This window comes from Manacus candei, unplaced genomic scaffold (genome assembly GCF_025592945.1).
Source record: "Manacus candei isolate 608988 ecotype Guabito, Panama unplaced genomic scaffold, ASM2559294v1 h1tg000023l, whole genome shotgun sequence".
Classification (NCBI taxonomy): domain Eukaryota; kingdom Metazoa; phylum Chordata; class Aves; order Passeriformes; family Pipridae; genus Manacus; species Manacus candei.
This window is the reverse complement of record NW_026138071.1, coordinates 27,367,164-27,388,022: the sequence shown is the minus strand read 5'-3', so window position 1 is coordinate 27,388,022 and position 20,859 is coordinate 27,367,164. Positions and strand designations below refer to the sequence as shown.

At 38.3% G+C, this 20,859-nt stretch overlaps 1 protein-coding gene across 9 annotated transcripts in view; it reads left to right on the top strand.

Moving 5' to 3' along the window:
- GULP1 (GULP PTB domain containing engulfment adaptor 1) overlaps nucleotides 1-16,769 on the top strand; it is a 152,168-nt gene extending 135,399 nt beyond the window's left edge. For 4 of the 9 annotated variants that reach the window (XM_051788036.1, XM_051788044.1, XM_051788037.1 and 1 more), the window contains 2 exons: nucleotides 6,924-7,018; nucleotides 14,704-16,769. In XM_051788036.1, coding sequence (XP_051643996.1) covers nucleotides 6,924-7,018; nucleotides 14,704-14,775 — 167 coding nt within the window. In that variant the 3' untranslated portion in view covers nucleotides 14,776-16,769. Of the gene's footprint in view, nucleotides 1-6,923; nucleotides 7,019-7,102; nucleotides 7,154-8,811; nucleotides 8,848-13,366 lie in introns of all 9 variants that reach the window. The other 5 variants (XM_051788041.1, XM_051788045.1, XM_051788039.1 and 2 more) reach the window with 4 other exon arrangements.
- The last annotated feature ends 4,090 nt before the right edge of the window (nucleotides 16,770-20,859 follow it).

Sequence of the window (20,859 nt, the reverse complement as noted above, 5' to 3'; positions counted from 1 at the left end):
TGCTGTTTTTAATACTACTTATCTACATAATATAATTCTATATAATAGAATTTTAAACTTGTTCAGCCTTGGGTTTTTTTAGTTATAGCTGATGAACCTCTCCAGGTCTGTGAACAGCTCCTGAAAGATGATTAACAATAGCAATTTTATTTTGCAAAGGCTTGAAGGCATCTAGAGTAAGGTTTCTGACTTCACTGGAAGTCTTTTAGGAGTCCAATAAATATTTCTAAAAGCTTTGGAGGTCCCTTGAGGGAGAGGAGAGCGGAGCACACATAAGTGGTGTTGGAGGTTGTACAAATACCAGTCTGTGTGTGGCAGCTTCTATTTCTGATGCTTATTTTAGTGCGGAGAAGAAACATTAGTGTCACTGCCTGCCACCAAATCCATGTGAAACCACATTTGAACACATTCTGCCTGTTCTGGGGCACACCACTAGGATGTAGATTTTTCAGCTATAAATGAGAGCTGTGAACAAACGCAAAAATGTTTTAAAACTTCAGTCAGTGAAGGCCTTCCAACCCCAAAACCAATATCCACATTTTGGTTCCATTGCTCAGAATGTCTGTCACCTTCTAAAGAGAAAGTAGAGGTTGAGACTATTAGTTCAATAAAAATCCTGTTCTCTTCTAAGAGAAGATTTTAAATAAGTTTATGAATTTCTATGAGATTCTAAAAAAGTATTTAATAGAATTTTAAACTATTATATTAAGAATAGTTAATATTAACTGTTCTCATATAGCTTAAAAGAATATTAGAATACAATTGTTCTATTAAGAGAATTTTATTGCTTTTTAAATAACAACAAAAAAATAATTCCAAGCACCCCCTTTGTATCAAATTTGTTTCTCTGACATTACAAACAATGCCATAAAATAGACCTAAATGTGCATATCCAATTTCAATAATGGTCACTTTGTGTCTGGACCTATAATTCAATTCAAGTTATTTTTTTAGCTATGGTCCTACCTCAGTTCCATTGAAATTGTGACTAGAGATCTTGTGGGACCTGATGCTCAGTGCTGAGGGGTCTTGGAAATTCCAGGTTTTGTAACTCTATAGGTTTTGTAATTGTTTAGTCAGTGGGTTTTGTAATATAAAAAAAAAAGCAAAACCAGTTGCTTATTCAGTTATACACACTGTTTAAAGTAGTTGTTTCTTCTCCATTTCATTCATTTGCATTCAATTAAGGTGATGCATTTCAGAGATGTGGCAGTCGATGTCTGTTAATTCTCTGTGCTCCTCAGCTGCCACTTGAGGGAGAGGTTACAAAGTGCCTCGTGGTCTTTATACTTTTGATCCCTGCTCTTTCAGTCTGTCATGGTCCTTTATATGCTGAAAATTCTTGTGTTCATCAGCCATTAATGCACTTTGGCTTGTTGCAAAAATGGAATTTGAAGCAGAAGGTGAATATTTTATAATCAAGCAAGGACTTTACAGTCTTAGATGAGAAAGTTCAGATCCCATAGGAACCCCAGACAAGCTGTGTAATGTCACATTACTATAATACTGTGCAAGAATACATTGTTTTATGTGGTGATATTGGTGCCATAGAGGCAAGCTGGCATTTCTTTCTCCAAGTCAGGTGGGTGGCAACCAAGAGGAGCCAACGTTTGGGGTCTCCCATTTTCTGAGGTTATCTTTTCATGTTCCTATCTCTTTCTTTGTCACTGCACTCAAGCAGGGTTGTTTTCCATCACTTTAAGTGAAGTGACAGGGTGGTTTTGTTAGGTTTTATAATTCTATAACTTTCACCATTATCACATTCAGTAGCAAACAAGGAGAAAGATAAGGATGTGTCATCTGTTTGCTGGTGCTGACCTCAGTTACTCCATTTGTCTGAGTGGGGTTAATCTCCCTGTTCCCTGGGGATGGCACTTGTGCTGCTCGAGCAAAATGTACTTTTAAAAGCCAAAGTTCATCTTGCTCATCAACTGGCAAGTTTGACAAATCAGCCAAAAATAACTCTGCATAGGAAAGACATGACCCATTTGTAGGAAACCAGTGACAATACCAAGCACTTTGGATTCTGCCAAGACCAAGAGCTTCACAGTTAATAACTGGCACCAGGATGACAGTTCTTCTCAAAAAGAAGAATACTAAAGTTCAAATTTTGCTTACCAGCTCTTCCTGTGTTAATTTCCCAGAAAGAAAATCGTGGGGTTTTAAATTATACCTTTGGCTTTGACTATCTCATAGTACTGTAGCCTGAGAAACCCAGCATTCTGATACCAGAGGAGTGCAACAGGGACTTTTTTTTTGGAAAGGCAGCCATCTCCAAGGTGTTTAAGCTTTAAAAAAAGTAAGATGATTCTTGAAATTTTGAGTTCATATTCAGCAGAGTAGCAATATAGCTACCCAGTAAATATCTGCTCACTACTGGCTATATCAGTGATAACAAATAGATTACTTTTACCTATTTTGAAGGAGAAAATGGCATGATTTGTGGGCAGGAAGCTGCAGATTGTACAAATGCATGCTGACTCTTTAGGTAATAATTGCAAAATAGTGCAAGGCCACCAAAAATGCAATGCTAGAGACCATGCTGCTGCCTTCTTATGAAATTAGGGTTTGCAAATGTTCTTGTATGTTATCTGAATGGGCAGAATTAATTTATTGATTTTATTTAAGTAAAGGAGCAATTAATGTATATATTTCTTGTTGGCACAGCATTATTGTCATATCTCAGAAAAGAACTGGAGAGGAATATGCTCCATTGAGTTGTTCAACATTTATTTCACTCAGATGCATCAAGAACAATCTAAGGTCACAGTTGGCTGATGTAGAAATCTGTTCCAAGATTCTCTCTTTTCAGAGATGCTTAAGAGTACGATGTCAGAATAATGGCTGTAATAATTCCAAAAGAAAGAAATATGGAGCAGCCTGCAGCTACAAGAAAGGCTTCCTGGACTTCCCTGCCTCAGATTATTCCAAATATTTTCTTGGGTGCTTGTCTCAGTGTGATTAATTTTTATTTGTCATCACAGCTGCTCCAGTACATCTGGGGAAAGCATATATCAGCATAACAGGCATCCTGGCCCGGATCAGGAACAGTGTGGCAGCAGGAGCAGGGAAGTGATTCTTCCCCTGGACTCAGCACTGGTGAGGCCACCCCTGGAGTGCTGTGTCCAGTTCTGGGCCCTCAGCTCAGGAAGGACATTGAGGGGCTGGAGCAGGTCCAGAGAAGGGCAACAAGGCTGGTGAAGGGACTCAAGCACAAGTGCTGTGAGGAGAGGCTGAGGGAGCTGGGGCTGTTCAGCCTGGAGAAGAGGAGGCTCAGGGGAGACCTCCTCACTCTCTACAACTCCCTGACAGGAGGGGGGAGCCAGGTGGGAGTTGGTCTCTTCTCCCAGGAAGCAGCAGTAGGACAAGAGGGCTTGGGCTTCAGCTTTGCCAGGGGAGGTTTAGGTTGAATATTAGCAAGAAATTCTTTACAGAGAGTGATCAGACATTGGAATGGGCTGCCCAGCAAGGGGGTGGAGTCACCGTCCCTGGAGATGTTGAAGGTGAGACTGGATGTGGCATCAGTGCCATGGGCTGGGAACCACGGCGGGGTTGGATCAAGGGTTGGACTGGATGATCTCAGAGGTCTTTTCCAACCAGATTAATTCTATGATTCCATGATAACTCTGTGCCTGAGTGAAAGCTAAGGTAAAGAGTGGGATGTCAAATGCAACAGAAAAGCCAAATATTTGTAGGTTTTTTTTAGTAATTGCTAGTTTTGAATTTATCATAGAGTGCAGGTGGCTGTTCTCCAGTACTACGTGGTTCTTGTTCTGAATGTCAGGCAGATGCCAGAAACAAGAATTTATTACTCCTTCATGTCTTTCTGTGGTTTGAGGTGCAGATGTAAAACATCAGCATTTCATGGGGTTTGAATTTGTGGGTCACTTTCTTAAGCTGTGAATTTATTTCCATCCAGAAAGGAATGGGAAAGGGAAATTATATGTAATGTTCCAAGGGATCATTTTCAAAGGCTTACTGCTTGCTGTGTATTGGAGAAAGAAATGCCTGTCTATGCTGCAATTATTTTAGGGAGCGTGTTGGGCAAGATATTCTTGTTATAGTTATTATTCATGCAAATACTTTAACCTGAAATAAAAAAATACCAAATTTATCCCATTTCTGCTAAAAAGGAGCCTCCCCTTCAGCATCAGTGGAGTGAACACTGGCAGACAAGCTCATGGAGATCCCATGCAATAGTGCAGTCCTGCGGTGATAAAATTCTAGTGTTTTTTCAGCTTTTGATAAAAAAAAATACTGATGATGTTATTGAAAATATCTCATGGAGCTGTGTCCCTCTCTCACTCTCAGCAGTGCAGTCTCTCATATAACACACAAACTTTAAATGCAGAAAAGCAGCTGTACTGTGGACTTTTTCAGCTGAGTTACTGAAATGGTTAGCAAGTTATAACAGAGATAATTCCCAAAATAATAGTTTTCACAGAAACTGAGCTCGGTAATACTTCTTTATTTTGAATTTGATTCTGTGCAGGGTTTATTAGGCTCTTTCACTTGGAATAAGTTACACCGGTTGATTTTAAATTCTGCCTTGAATACAATATAAATTCAGAAATCTTTCACAAAAAAGGAAGGAGCCAGATTAAAGTCACATTAAAAGAGCTAAAACTTCTTCTACTGCTGATGAGCTCAGAAGTGTTGTCATTATTAAAAACCAATAATAAAGCATGAAGGAGATAATATTCCATGATGGGGAAAAAAAACTTGCTTTCAAAAATTGTGATAAGTCGTAATTCAGTACTAAGAAATGCAAAAGTTGTGTTCTTTCCTGTTTTCTCATAGATGCATTCATGGAGTGTTTGCTAAGTCTTGGTGTTGAAACTGTGTTTTTGGTTTTCTAACCACACAGAAAAATGTCAGCCCCTTTTAAGGGTAAAAAGAAAGAAAATGGAGCTACATAACAAACAAATAGATTATTGAGGGTCACAAAGCATAATCACTCTTTTGCCCAGCAGAGGTTAAATTGAAAGCCAAAGCTGCTACGTCTGAAGGTCACTTGGTAGGAGCATCAGAGCATCTGAGGACACTGGTTATACTGGAGCAGACCCATTTTGGCTGTGAAAGAGGCAAGGCAGGAAGGAGATCCTAATTTTTACGTTGCATTATCCTATTTAAAGTCTCTTTTGCACGCAGGTGGTCTGCCTCTGCCAGGAAAGACTAGATTTCTTCTTGGCTCGAGTGGGCTTTTGGAATAAAGCTCTCTGACCTGAGCCATCTCCTTCTCCCATGCGACAGTTTGTAGCTGTTTAGCCACAGCTTTTGAAATATATAATCACTCAAGTTTCTGCTTGAGTTTCTATACTTTATTATGTGAATTTCTGTATTTTATTGTGGGAGTGAATGCTGGCAGTTGCCAATTATTTAAAATGCTCGTCATGCAGCCCAATAACACCTAATTGATAAGGTCAAAACACACAGAGACTGACACGCACAATAAATGCTGAAGAGCCCAGAGAGGCACAGGTCTAAAATTCTGACCTCTAAGGAGGTCAAAATAAAGACATCTGTGTAACCATTTGCACGTGCTTCACCACTGATAACATGACTGGTAACCCTGCAGCACGGGGTGGGGTCAATTGGTGGTCAGCTGGCATATTTTGGATGTTAAGGGTAAATTTTATGCTTAACAAGAAAACTCTGCCAGTCACTTCAGAGTTACTAAAGGCCCCTTTTACTCTCCTGCTCTAGACCTAACATTGTTTTAAGGTAGGTAGAATGCTTACCAGGTTTCTTGCTGGCCAGCCATGAAAGTTAGGAGATTGGATATGGTTTCTATTTTAACTCCACCAATGACAAGACTGCAGTAACTCGATTCTGTAAATTCTGCAATCGGTGTGGTTGGGTTGGGTTAGCAAAATTATTTTCTTACTTCTTTAGTTTTACCCAATGTGAGATAGAAAAAGTCTGTATGGGTGGCACCATTACATGTAGAGGAAAAAAAAAATCTATTACTGAGAAAGAAAAAAATCCCCCCAAGCCTCCAAAAAAACAACCCAAAATGTTTGGGCTGTCAGCTACCAAGAACTGGTATCTGTTCTAATTATAATTGTACTGTTCTAATTATGTTCTAATTATAATTATACTGTTCTAATATGAAAAAAAAAGCCGATTGTATTGGAAGTGTTTCTTCTTGTTCAGACAAAAAAGCAACAAACAGACCCACACCCACAGAAAGCATACTTCACTAGAGAAAAAGTGAGAAAAGGTGTGGCACTGAGAGAGGAAAATTTGCAATTATTCTTTTTATGGATCCAGATTTAGTGGCATTTTAGAGTAAGTGCCAGTTCTTGGTCCTATGCTTTTTTTTCCAGTTTTTCTTTCTTGACTTGATCTTATCCAAAGTTTAAAAACCCTGACAGTTCTCAGTTTTAGTAACCACCAGCTGTGCACCGAGGAACTGAATCAAACGGGGGCCTTGCCTTCCCTGAGTAAGGGGAGTTTCTTACAAAGATGTCCTTAACCTGGGAAGTGGCAGAGGGGACACGAAGTCTGGTTTGTTGGCAAGGATAAAAGATGAAATTTGACAGCCAATGTCCAGTTGTTTCCTCTTCATTTTTCAAAGTCCTCGTGTATGTAGATTCCAGAGCACGCTTCAGCAGAAGATGCCCTCCTCAAGTTGCAACTTCTCATCGGATCTCTAAAATTCCTCTGGAAGGCACAAACATTAATGGAAGCTAAAACAGAAGTTTGATGGTGTTCTTGGAAAAAATATTTGAGTATTAAAATTTGGAAAACTGCTCAAGACCTGGCTTTCAAATTTGGGTATTAAAAGTGGTGGTTAATCTGTTGCATATTCTGGTGGTGCTGTTATTCAGCTCAGAAGGAGATGTAAGCTGACTTTTTCAAAGCACTGTTGTCATAGCCCATACCTCTGCCCTCAGTAACTCACTTTTCTGTTGTTCCAGAGAGAGACCTTTTTGGAGCAGAACCTTTTGACCCTTTTAGCTGTGGAGCAGGAGATTTCCCTCCAGACATTCAGTCCAAACTAGATGAGATGCAGGTAACTACTGAGCTATGCAGTTCCCAATGGCTGCGTGCCTGTTCTTGAAATACATGTCTACATTGTTCTGAAAATGTATTCTAGGCTGTACACACAAATGCATAGAAAAAAGCCCTGTTTCTGACAATTCCTTTCGTAAGTATATCCCCTGGCCTTTGAGCTGGAGTTTGGGTTTGCGTGAAGGGCCTTACCTGGTACTAATCTGGTCGGCTGCACTAATATAGGCTTTCTTCAAAATGGTTTGGGAAGCACTCCCTGGGAAGGGAGTGAGCAACCTGAAAAACAGAGCTGATCCAAGAGCCCTACAGATCGTGTTACTCTTCAGTTCCAGCAATCATCACCACCCCAGTGTCCCCTCACCTTTCCCTCAGTGGCATCAGTTAGGTTTTCCATATCACTGGCATAGGAAAATATACGTGCTTACAGGGATAGGGCAATTTTCTGCTGCCCTCTTGGGCAATTAAACTTTTGAAAATTGATTCAAGAATTCCGAATTTATGTGATTTTATCAGAAAATGTTTGTCGATTCTGAAACACTCCACAGTATCCATTCAGTTGTTGACCTAGTTTTAAAACAATTCTCGGAGAAAGCCCTCAAGTTTTGGAATAAATCACACTCTTCAGTCAGACTTTCCAAACTGCTAGCTCCTTGCCAGCTTGCTTATCTTTATTCTTTTTCAAGCAGCCTGCTGGCAAAAAGGAACACTGAAAATAATGGGAACTTGAATTTCTAGGACCCTGGATCCTCAGCAGAATGTGTTCCCGTGGTTTCCAGCCCTCTTGTGTCTCAGAAGCCCACTGAGTCCAACAGCATTAGCCCTTGGGCTCCTTCTGTTCCTGTCTTTTTGCCTAGAGAGCAGCAGAAGCATTTCAAAATTACTTAACTAAGATTTAAATACCATTTAATTTCCTGAGTAAACTTTGTTAATTCCTATTCATTGTGAAATTCTCTTTTCCTTGTCAGTTTAGAATGGTGCCACTGACAAACTCCACTCAGTGTGATGTAAGAAATTTAGCTTCTTGGTCCCCTATACTCTCTCTGCCCCACGTAATTTCAAAGAGCAACTAAAAGCCAAAACTGGCTTCTTTGCAATTCCAACAAATATTCCTGTGTTTTATGAGTGTTATAGTGTTGTTACTAAGCCATTTCATTAAAAAAAAAATCTTACAGCACTCACATTGATATATATCAAAGTTTCCTTTGTCTATAGCCCATTTTAGGGAAAAGCATAATGTAGCAACTGTGGCTATTGGGAATAATCCTATGTCGATATTTAAATGTTAGACACTAAGAGTTCCTGTTACAGGTAGTGTTTTGATGGAGTTTTGAATTGTTAGCCTATAATGTTGCAAAGTGCTGTCACCTCATAAAGCACCAGGGAATAGAACAGTAAAGGTCTTTATCAAAGATGTTGAAGTCATAAAATGAAAATCTCCCATTATTGTCCGTACTCTCTTGACCTAAAAAAAGCAAACAATCAATAACCAAACCCTCCAAGCATTAGGGTGTTACTGTGTCCTATTGCACAGGAAGTCATGTCAGTCTTATATACCCTGGTATTTTCCCTGAAAATTGATTAGTGGGCCTTGATGTAGACACAAAACTCATCATGTATAATCCAACTGAGAAAAAAGTGCAAAGCTGAAAGGGTAGGAAAAGAAAGCATATTCTAACTTTGGCCAAAGCAAAGGCTGTGTGCAGTTATTTTACTGTGTGGTTGCTGCAAAATACAGATTAAAACATGTTTTTCCTAACATCTCTTTTATCTTCTTGTGCTTTCCTGGTCACACAGCGTCAGCGATGGTTGGTATATCATATTTTAATAATGGTATTTAAAGCATTTACAATTGAAATGTGCATGTGTTTGTCATGTGTTTTTATTTTTGTGTATATGTGTTTATATATAAAAGCTTTTAAGATTTATGTTTTATTCATAAACCTCTAAGTCAGGGTCATTTTCACTTTTAGCTGCCTACAATTTTTAAGGTAGGGAGCAGCTGACTGTACATTTCTTTAGACAGTCTTATCAGGTGCTAATACTAAGCCTTCATTTTCGTTGCTGCTTGTTTTCTTGTGTACTAATGAAATCCCCAGTTCTCACTATCAAATTGTCATTAGTGAAATGGTTTAAGCAAAACCTTTGACACACAGATTGTTGTGCCAGTACAGCCCTATTTGTGAACGTATTTTTATTTGCAAAGAATTATTTAAGGCTTTGCGATGAGACTCAACAGTTGTTAGACACACAGCCTGTAAGGAGGAAGGTGAAATGGGCTCTGCAAAAGGTAAAAGCACAGAAAATGTAATGTACTCTGGGAAATCCAACATCAAGAATGATAAAACAAAAGTGTTGGCATGTTTTCTTCTCTGAAACACGAAGTGAAGGAATCTGTTATCTTCGCTTTATGAAAGCGCAGCTTGAGTGTCAGTAATTATGTTTTCCATCAAATATATAAAGGTAAGTTGCTTACAGACACTTAGAAGTGTTCAAAGTATAAACTTACCCCAGGAGGGTATTAAATACAGCTCCTCCTTGCACTGAGGAAGGCCAGCAGGCTGCCTCACCACCAGCCTCGCAGGAGCAGCTCAGTCCAGACTCTCCCCCTGTTTCTCACACAGAGCCTCAGCAAACGTGCCCCAGTGTGCAGGAAAGCTGTCCTGACATACACTCGTGTTGGAAGGTGTGACTTGTAGGCAAAAATGGGAGAGGAAAGCCCAGCACAGAAGAGGCACTGGAAAATAAACTCTCAAGTAGTGGATGCTTTTCCTTTGCATCCAATCTTCTGGACTTAATGAGATACCAGATGAAGTTCTCCAGCTCCTGGGCGAACACTTTTTATTTTTAAACTTCAAAGAGGATCCAAATTTCACATTTTAGCTTTCTATTCTGTTTCTCAGTCCAATCCCTGTTGATCTTTTTGGAGAGCCCAAAACTCAAACATGTGCTGAGATGTGACTTTTACAGCTCAGGCCTCTCTCTGATGACTATCCAACCTCCTGTTTCCCTGCACTCTTACTCTGAAACATATTTTCATCTTTGTTTTGACTGTATCCACACATTAATAAAATGAATGTCTATTTTCCCAGAAATCTTGCAGTGAGGAGAAGTTTCCTTGGATTGTGAATCATAGCAGCAGCAGCTGCTATAATTCATTAAAATCCCAAGGTAGTTAATATCATAAAGCTTCCAGGAGCTACAAGCCGTTCTTCTTGGATGTCCCAAAGCTGTCAGTAGGCTTGACATCTTTCCATTTGAAATAAGTTATGCTCAGCCCTCCAAATAATCTTCTCAGAGATATGTAAATTCAGCATTGCTTCACTGGGGTTGTGCTGACTTAAGTTCATAGACTGACGTCAGTGTGCAGTGATAAATGAGTTAACCTCAGAGCCATAAGGTTGACTTTGGCAAATTTATCAGCTGATAAAATGGAAGTTCTTTGTCTTTTATTATTTACTGGTTTTAACCAGAATAGCTCAGGTCTTCTTATCACTGACACCATTAAAAAAAAAGGGAATTCTGGAAAATGGATTGGTTGTGAAAGCAAACTTTGTTCCTCTCTTTAAGGGACCAACCATTTCCTTTACTACAATACTGTTACTTATTGGGCTAACTAAGGTGTTCAGTCCTTCTGTTAAATTGCCTTTAAAGCAAAAAAAAACTTACTTGACACTGTCATCATGGGGATATGAGCACAGAAACAGGGCACAATACAGATGCACATTTCATAGCCTGTTCTGTTCCCACTCCTGGCCAGTACCAGGGCCTGGTCTTTTTCCATATTCCCTGAAAATCAGCAGATGGAGGGATTCTTCTGACCATATAAAAATTCCTGACCAACCAGGAGTTTCTGTTTCCTGAACCTTTAAAGTACAGGAAGCCATAGGACACACGGTTTATAATGAATGGGCATGTTATGCTAGGAACAAATATTATTAGAAGCTGAAGTGTCTGAATTCCACAAGGCAAAATAATTGAAATGCTGTGCATTAAATTAGTGATGCACTTTATATATATGTATATATATAAATATATATATAAAACATGGTTACCAAGAGCTTATTATATATGTCATTTAAAAAAAAATCTACGTAACAAATTAGTAGAGTTTATTAGAAAAAAAATTGTAATTTATCATCTGCTTGGTCATTCCAACTGACTGCCTTATTACTACAGCTGTGAATGCTGAGTTGAAAGTAGGCATTGGCTGTTTGATGGCTACTTTAATGGTTATACATCAGCCTCAGTTAGGAGCCATAACACCAGAGAGACCTGTGCAGTTCAGATGTATATATATGTGTATATATATATATATATATATAACCTATAGTCCTGAAAAGCACATGTAGCACTCAGTGTTCTGCACTGTTGGGAGAATTACAGCATAGGATTCTGACTCTGTTATCTACATAATTCACAATTCTACTCTGGATGTAAAGGAGACAAAGCCTTGTCTTCCCATGGCTTGCTTGACTACAGCTGATTGGATAATTTTTTTTTTTAATTATATCATATATTTAGCAAAGTATAATTTTGGAGATCCCAAAAACTATCTAAGAATCTGGAGTTATTTTGCAAGACCTGCAGGATTAGGAATGGGGATGGCTGTGGGAGAGCTGAAGTCCAAGCTTTACTGATCTTTGGAAATTTGATTGACCAAGGAGTCTACTGGATGGAAAAGTTTTGATCACTTTTTTTTTCCTTTAGAGCGTTGCAATGCAGCTTTCCTTGGTTTATACCCCTACACACTTGCCCTGTACTTAAATATTCTTGAGGAAAAAAATGTGGATTTTACATTCCTCGAAAACATGAAAATGCCCAGGTGGCAGTCTGGATTGCCTTGATGTCCTCTCTATGCCCTTGGGCTTTTTTGACCTTGTGGTTGTCATGGAATTTTGAACGTACTAGTAAGTGCAGTATCCATTTGCTTACAGGTTGCACTTGAGGATCCTTGTGGGTCCCTTCCAATTCAGAATATTCTGTGGCCTGTGAATGCAACTGGTGACAGCACCTGGCAACCACAGCACTGATTTCTTCTAGAACAGACAGTAGTTTGTTAGGATAATAAAGTTAAAAAGCTTTTTCAATAATTATGATGCAGAAAGAGGGGCAGTGTCTTAATGGATTAGCATTGATCGCACTGCAAAGGTGTGAAAATGTGATTGTTTTAAATGCAAAATATCACAGCTTAAAAGAGGAGGAGGAGGAAACAGGGGTGGGGGGAAAGTGGCCAGAGTGAAGTTGCAAAAGGAAAGGTCATGGTTCTTCAAGAGACTGTTCCAAGTAAAGTCTTAGCAAACACGAACGGTGTGGTAAGTAACAAAATATCCATTTATGTGGAATAAAACAAAAATTTAAAAACTCCGCCTGATCAACACAAGAGCAGTGAGATGTGTGTGCTTCCAAAATTCGTAGTCTGATTTGCTCTTAGCTGGCTGGGAAAAGGGTGTTGGAAGTGCAGCTATTTAAGACACCAACAAACAGTGCTTAAATGTACAGAAGAAAGATAAGAGCACATGGGACAGGAATGGGGCACGTGTTTGGTGAAGGGTCTCTGCTTGTTAAACCAGTGTCTGTTCTGCTATTGCAGCTTATCAAGCATCCTCAGGTCTAAGCAAAAACTATCCCTTTTACAACCTCAAAACTGGAAGCAGCCTTTAGATACTTTAAAAGTTCTGCATTTCAGGCACACTCTAACTGTGGGGTTTACAATTGAACAGATTAGACTGTAGGGCACAGTCTCCCTGTTTGAGCATCCTTTGACTGCAGTTACATCATTTACCCTTTGGGTAATTCAAATGCTGTGCATTAAATTAGTGGTGCATTTTATATATATCTATATATATAAACATGGTTACCAAGAGCTTATTATATATGTCATTTAAAAAAATCTGCCTGACAAATTAGTAGAGTTTATTAGAAAAAAAAAATTTACCCTTTGGGTAAATGAACAATGCCTGTTTATAACACAATGTGTTCGACTTGGAATTTTAGCCCCCATTTGCTTGAAATATCTTCTGCGCTGAATGTTCTTCCTTTTAGTCCTTTGAAAAAATACAGACCAAAAAAAAACAAGGAGTATAAAAAGTCAAACACCCCAGTGAGCCTTGGCAGCAGCACCATGTCACCCAGGTAGAGCAAACAGGGTAGCACAGCTGGGGGATATTTACACCACCGTGCTGCTACCGGCTCATCATCTAAAAGTATGGATCTGCTTTCAGGAAAATTTAACTTTTACTTGGAAGTTTAGTAACTATTGCCAGGAGGTTTGTTCTGTTTCTCAGCATTACTCTGCTGAGAGCAGTGGCCAATGAGGTTATTTGATATTTGTGCGCTTTTAAAATTCTAGCCTATGATTTGAATCTGTCTGACATGAAGCTGGTTTGACGTGGGATTTATCTTCTAAAACCTAAAGGTATGATCTTGAGGTACTGCTGTGCCTTATGAGCCAACGACTTGAGTTTATGCCCAGTCCAAGGACGGACTGCTTTACAAAAAAAATTTATTTAATTTACAAGATGTTTGCGTGATGAAAGGACCTATTTTTTGATTTCATAGCACACAACCAGCATTCTCTCACTGAACTGTGTGTTAAGACAACACTGAACTGAGAATTGTGACAGCTGCCACTGGAGCTGATGTTCTTGTGCCACTTCTATTCAGAACCCTTGGTTCCAATTGCTTGTAGGTCCAAAGGACTTTCACACAACAGACTGAAATTTTCTTGTCTCAAGGGTGACTTTTCTCTTGAAGGTCAGGCCGCAATTATTCAGCTTATTTCAAAAGGAAAAGAGAAATGAGAACAAGGGCACTTCTCCTGTGTTAAAAATGCAGTTATTACTTTAGAACTGGTGCAAACAAAGTACCTTTTGAAAGCCAAGCACTTACAAAGCATACAGAAAAAGGTACCTGCAAAATTAATTTCTTTTCAATAGAGGAGGTGGTAGCATTTAACTTATAAACTTTTTAGTGTTTCTACTAATAAAACTAAGTGAGTAAAAAGAGGAATTTTGGTGTGAACTTTTAAAGACGTTCATTGCACTTTCTAAAGACCATTTTATTTTATTTCACTGAATTACATGCCTTTAAAATGTGCAGTTTGTTCATTTGGAGTAGAGCAAGTATGATTTTGCATTTTTCGTGGAACTCAGATGGCAGTGGGCATTAAACTCCTGTTAATCTAACTGCACAGGGAGTGATTCCAAACTGACCTCTGAGATGTTGTACAGTACTTTTTGTTGGACTGCTCTTAAGTTATTACTGACTGTAGAAGACATCTGGGATTAGTAACAATGATCATGTCTTACTTGTGTTTTTAAAGTATAAGGATTGTAAACTCTTTGCTTATATAGCCCTAATCTTTCTTGCTTGTAAACAACATTGAATTTTACTCAGTAACAACATGGTGCAAGTCAAGCTTGTTTGTTTTTCTGTCAACCTATGTACATGAATATTCAATGTTGTTTTTCTATAGTATTTTCTTCTTTTTATACACATATTGTGTTTATTTTGTTGTATGACATATATGTTTTTTAGTTAACTACTAAAACTTACTAAAACTTGGCCAACCAAATAATGTAAATGTTTGTGAATTCAGTCTGAAATATCCTTGCAGTTTTTAAAAAGAGAGTACAATCCTCCAGAACTCACTTTCCTTTTTACTAACTATGTCTTGTCTTATTGCAGGAGGGGTTCAAAATGGGATTAACCCTTGAAGGCACAGTATTTTGTCTTGACCCACTAGACAGCAGGTGCTGATGCCAAGAGAGTAAATGTGAAATTCCTACACAGTGGGTGTTTTTTATTCCTGAACATGTACTCACAGATGCTACCCAACGTGCCAAAAATTGCTTTTTTTCAACATTTAAGCTCTTGTGAGGCTTGCTTCTGTAAAAATCCAACTTTGTCCCAGTCTTTCCCTGTACAAATGTAAAAAGTTGTATTTGTTTATGAATTATGAATTAAATTACGCTGTCGTGTTTCTTTCTCTTGCACTTTGGCCCTAGTTTACTACACTTTGTGACCATTAGCTTGGGAAAGTTCTTCAGAAAGGTCACACATACCTCTCTCTGTTTGCAAATGTGCAGGCATGATTTTTCACATAATACTTTACCTGGCAGTATTTTGAAATTCTGCTTTTAAGGCGTTATTTAATATTCAAGCAGTAAAATTATTAGTATCTGCTCCAAAAAAATTCAATTTGCAGTGAAAAAGCATAAAATACTAACCATTATTATATGCTTCAAAGGTAAATCTGGATGCAGTGTAATTGATTTTCATTACTGTGTGTGGTTACTATGCTGTATATATGTTGTTATTAGTTTATGAAATCCAGATTTTAGATCCTTTAATTCAAGTTTTAGAAACTAACAAATTGTCAGTCTGCTAATTAGCACTTAATGAGCCTGGAAGAACTGCTAAATTGCAGGATGGACAAAGTAACTGCCCTTTGTTTTGATATTTTATAGCTGAACTGTAAAGTATGTAATTTGGAATCCATTACATGCTAGCCAAAACTTCAAAAGGAAGATTATGGTCTTGCATTTTCTTAGGAATTTATGTAATTTTGTACATAATAAGCAGGCACTGGGCTCAGATCTCTAATTGCTTTTGACACCTGAGTGTTTACAGTCAGGCTCTGTTGAGTATTTTTTCACTATCTGCTTTTATGTTACATGTCTTTAATTTTGAAGCTTGCTGCAAAGAATTCAATATAAGTTCGTAAGTTCTTCATCCCCACTGGTTGTTCATGTTACACAAATACCTGCACGCCAAAATTTTCAGCTGCTGGTGAGTTGAGTGCTGACCTATCTATGCACACTCTTCATTGATCTTTAGCTTAAGCAATAAAATTCCCTCTTAAACCTATTTCAGAAAATTATTACCATTAGTTCAATTAAAAAACTTTAAAGCCTCTAATATTTTCCCCTTGAGACGTAAAAATGTGGGAAAAACCCTGAATTTTCAGATTGTTTCCTAATTTTTTTTATGAGATCTTTTTTTTTTTTGTGTTACTTATGGTTTTGTCCTTAACGATGATGGTTTACACCAAACCCACATTTTGCAGTTTTGTCATCACATGTGTATCTTTATGCCCATTTCAACAAACTACTTTTGCATGTACCTTTGGAGTTCACTGAAGTGGATGTGATTATTCCTTTGCTGAGTTTGACACATGCTCAAGTACCTTGCTGAATGGGGGCCTTAATGTCTTACATTACATTAGTCTTCCTCTGTCTTATTCTGTGGTCATCATTCATATAGAGTATTATATAGAAATATATATATATATAAAAAAATATATGAAATCACTAATGAATAGAATAGTATATGTTTCATAAAGAAAAGTCTTTATAATTTTGTTTGTCATATAGTATTTTGGAATTTGTATAATGAGGATGTTTAGTAACCATAACGATGGCCTTTTTTAACAAATAGAATTTGTATTTTTATTGTACTTTAAAAGGCTTTACATAATAAGCATCTATTTAGTGGTCATTTATTATCAATGGTAACAAAAAGATAATGTTTGCACATTTTAAGAAACCTTTTTCGTTACTGATTTTTATGATAGCTGACTGCAAATGGCATGGTTAAACCTTACATACCTGGTCAATCCATACAAAAAATACTTTAATCAACACAACAGTGCATTTTTAATTTTTATGTGATCCAGTTGGAAAATGTATTTCTATGTAATCTCAAATGTCTGTTTAATTTTGCCTAAAATAAATGTTTTTAAATAAATTGCATCCTAGAACACAGTGTTCATTCATTAAAATGCTCAGTGGAAGGGAGAGTGGGGAGGTGCTCAAGTGTTGGGCAGGACCTGCCACAAAGGATGGTTTAGTGCTGGAATGTGTCAGTCACTCTACATCCAGGAAGGGATCTCATCTCAGGGTAGAACAGCTCCAATCACCTTTATTATTGAATTTGATCTGATCTATAGCCAACAGGGAAAAACCTTGTATATATGCAGCTACATAATACTCATAATTATTAGTTACTCTCTTTGCAGCGCTCCCTGGATTTAGTTGACTTTTCTTACTGCCTTTTTTTTACACACTTCTCTACTCAATATACTTGACTGCTGACTGACCCCAGTGGTCATTTAAGGATGTAATTGTAGTTTTCTGAACCTTAGAAAGCAACCCCTGTACACCAGGTGTACTAATGGACAGGCTGCTGCAGATGGCGTTGATGCCTTTGAGAAAACTAACCCTAAACCACTGGGTAATTACTTCTCTTTCTCTTCAAACTAATACCCCAAACCCATCTAACCACTTCCATTTGTGGAACTGGGGCTCGGACAGTTCCTGGGAATGGGAATGGGAATGGGAATGGGAATGGGAATGGGAATGGGAATGGGAATGGATGCTGTCAGGGCCGGCAGGTCAGGAGCACGTGTCACCTCCTGGGAGCTCTCACCACGAGCTGTTCTTTCCTACTGGTATCAGTGTCCTTTTGCAGACAATGAAATAACATCTTGTGCTAAATCTTCAGACTGTTACTCTAAAAATACACATTTGAGAGCAGTGCCAGGAGCCTGGGTGACTGCTCTTGCCCTGGTCAGAGTAAATGGGAGTGCTGCTGTTGCTCACAGGAGAATGTTGGTTGTGGAAGCTGTCTCACTACAAATTCCCATTCTTTCCACTATCTATTGAAAGCACAAGCTCTGAGCTTTCTGAAAAAAAAAAAAAAAGCAAAACACAAAACAACAAACAAAACAAACACACTTGAAAGCTGCTTTGGGCTGAGAATGTGAAGTGATTCTTCTAATTGTGTGACTATAAGCATTTCACTTGACAGAAGCATTTAAAAAGAGAGTATCATCTCCTAAGAGATATGGTGCTAATGAGTGACGAACAAGACTTTTTTTTTTTTGACTTGTAAATTTGCCCTCCAACAAAAATAAAAGGAAATATCAGTTCAGCTGTGTGCTGCCTGTTTTGTCCAAACTTTTCTCTTTCTTTTGGACGCCTTGCCTTTCCGTTTTTATTTTTTCTTTTTTAAGCTCTGATTGCCCTGCTGATCAAGCTAACTGTGGCTATATCACTTCTGGATGTCTAATACTACATTTTGGTTCCACTGGGTGACTGCCTTCCAACTGTCTTGGCATGTTGTACCAAGCTATGTTGACACCTAGAAACAGGATTCCTTGCTTTCCATTCCTTTTTTTCTATGATATTAACTCTTTTTCCATCCTATCTACATATTATGCTATACCTGAGTAAATGAGCTGCTTAGGTTAGAATTCTTAAATCATCTAATACTTGGTGAGTTTATGCATTTTCTCTTCTTTTAACCTTTGATAAACCAGTGAGCATCATTGTAGGATATCCTCAGCTTAGTTCATTGTCTTTACTTTCCGATGGGTTTGTAAGTGGCTGTCTTGTCCTTCCATGTGACAGATGTGACTTGTGCTAAGAACAGAATTGATCAAATTGCTCAAATTGGCAAAGATCAACTTCTTCATGTGGTGAAAGGAATGATATTCCATTTTGGCTTCACTGATGGAAAGGAAGAAAGGAAGGAGAAATTCTCACACTTGCAGAAGTAAGTGTGGTTGTGTAATCCCAGAGGTGATTGAATGTGCCAAGGAAAGGGGCTGGCTCTGAGACTTCGTTGTGATGATTAATTTTCAATTTGTGGAAGTAAGCGCAGTCTCATTGTCACCAAGGAATCCTGCTTCACAAAAAGAGTCCCTTCTGCAAAGCAGGAGAGTGTGAAATCTCTGGTTAAACACCCAGAGCCCCTATTTCCACTCTATCTCATTTGTCACTAGAGGTTGTCACCCTTTGGGCACCCTCTTATGACAAGAAACGTGTTGATAATTACAGACAAGCTCTCAAATTATTTTGACACTTTGGGGATTTGTTGTTGCTTTTAAAATTAGAGGATGAAGAAGTCACACTTGAAAAAAAAATCTGAATAATTGGCCATTACTTTAAAGTGCAATGAAAAATACCTACTAGGAGGTGTTGGGTAAGCTTCAGCTAAAAGACAGTAAGTAAGCTTTGGTACATGATTAACCTGCTTTTTGTCCCTCTCCCCTTTTAAGACAAATTCTCAATGAGAGACTGAGGCACGAATTGCATTGTCAGCTGCTGAAAAGTACATAGCAGTTGTCATCAACAAAATACAGAACAGGATTTCAAATCTATGATTTTGTTCAGTTATTTCAGAACAGTAAGGCTGTGTTTTGTCCCAAGGAAAGACTGACATTTGTAATTCATGCTGCCTCCTTGAGATGCTTCAGTATTCACCGAGTGTTGGTGCATAGACTAAAGAAACTTCACATTTTATTTATTCATCAGAGCATAACACTTTCTGGAAGTACAAGACACTTCCAGTGGATTTCATGGACTGCATACATAATTCTTGTGTGTCATGGGGTAAAGGTTTCCAAATGTATGAATATGCAACTTAACTTTTGTATTTAAGAAATTTCTCAAGAATCTAATTTATGTATAGTTTGGGATAACAAACCCTGCAAGTTTAGTCTCCTACAGCAGATTCTGGAATGGATTTAACTTATTTTAGGGCTTGTGTGAATTGCAGCAACCAAAATCAGCATATTTCAGCCCTTGGACTTTTTTCTTCCCCTGTTTATTTCAGCAAGGCTTATGCCTTGCAATAAAGATTAAGAAGGAGCAGAAACAGATTAGGAAGGAAGCATAGAAGAAAATTAAAGGAGAACAAAACACAATCTTGTGCCAACATCAAGCAATTTTGCCACATTGCACTTTTTTGTGAGGCTTAACTGATGTGGTTTCTCTCGTTCTGCCCCATCCCTTCCCATGCCCATATCAGGACTGTGTGAGGGCTGCCAAGAACCAGATTTGCCATGTTTGCAGCCCACAGGAACTGCCCTTGGAGCTGTTTGAGCTTGCCAGAAGCAAGGAATGCTTTCCCTAACCCCTGTAGCCTCACGCAGAGTAGGTAACAAAGTGAACCTCATCCAAGACTCCTGCTGGCTGCAAGCTCCAGTTCCCATTCATTTATCCTAATTTCTAGTAGTTTGTACCATATTAATGACCTGGCTGACTTGTGTGTCTGAGAAAGGCTTCCAGAAGGATTGTTTGCTGTACTAAACCATTGCAAAAGCGCTTTAGCTCGTTGTCCCTATTCCAATATTTACTGAAAAGTGTGACAGTCATCCGTGTTTTCTACATGCCTGTTGATAAAATGTTTACCTAAATTAATCTGCTTATGATGAGAACTTTCCCAAAACAGGAGTCCTAGAATAGACCCCTAGGAATTTTCATCAATTCTGTTTCCTTTGCAGCTTCATCCTACACACAAGCTTCTCTGACTAAAAAGCAGCTCAGAAAATCTACTCTACTGAGCATTTCTAAAAGCTACCTGGAGGTTCTGCCATGTGTGACGTTTAAATTGTTGTAAGTTTGATTTCTTGTTGGGTTGTATTCTGTAAGCATTTTATTCAGTAAAAAAACAAGATGCTTTTTGAAGCTTCTGCACCAAAATTAGTATTGGAATATTTTTAATATTTTAATTTTTACTGAACATAACTAAATGAGTTCTCTAAGAATCTGAGCTGGTTAGCTTTGGAAAACCATTGTGGGTTTTAAATATTTTGGTGTTCTTGGTTGGGTTTTGTTGTTTTGGTTTTTTTAAAGGAGCTTCATTGTTTTCAAATAAAGCGATCCTTGACAGCTGAAAAGAGTCAGAAAATCCTGAGCCTGTGCACTACAACAGGACAATGTTCTAAAAAAGATATGGTTCTTGGGGGGGGGAAACACAACAACAAAACTTATTTGAAGGGCCTCGATAGACTAAAAATCTGGGCTTTTTTTCATCCTCATCATTAATTTTTAGGAT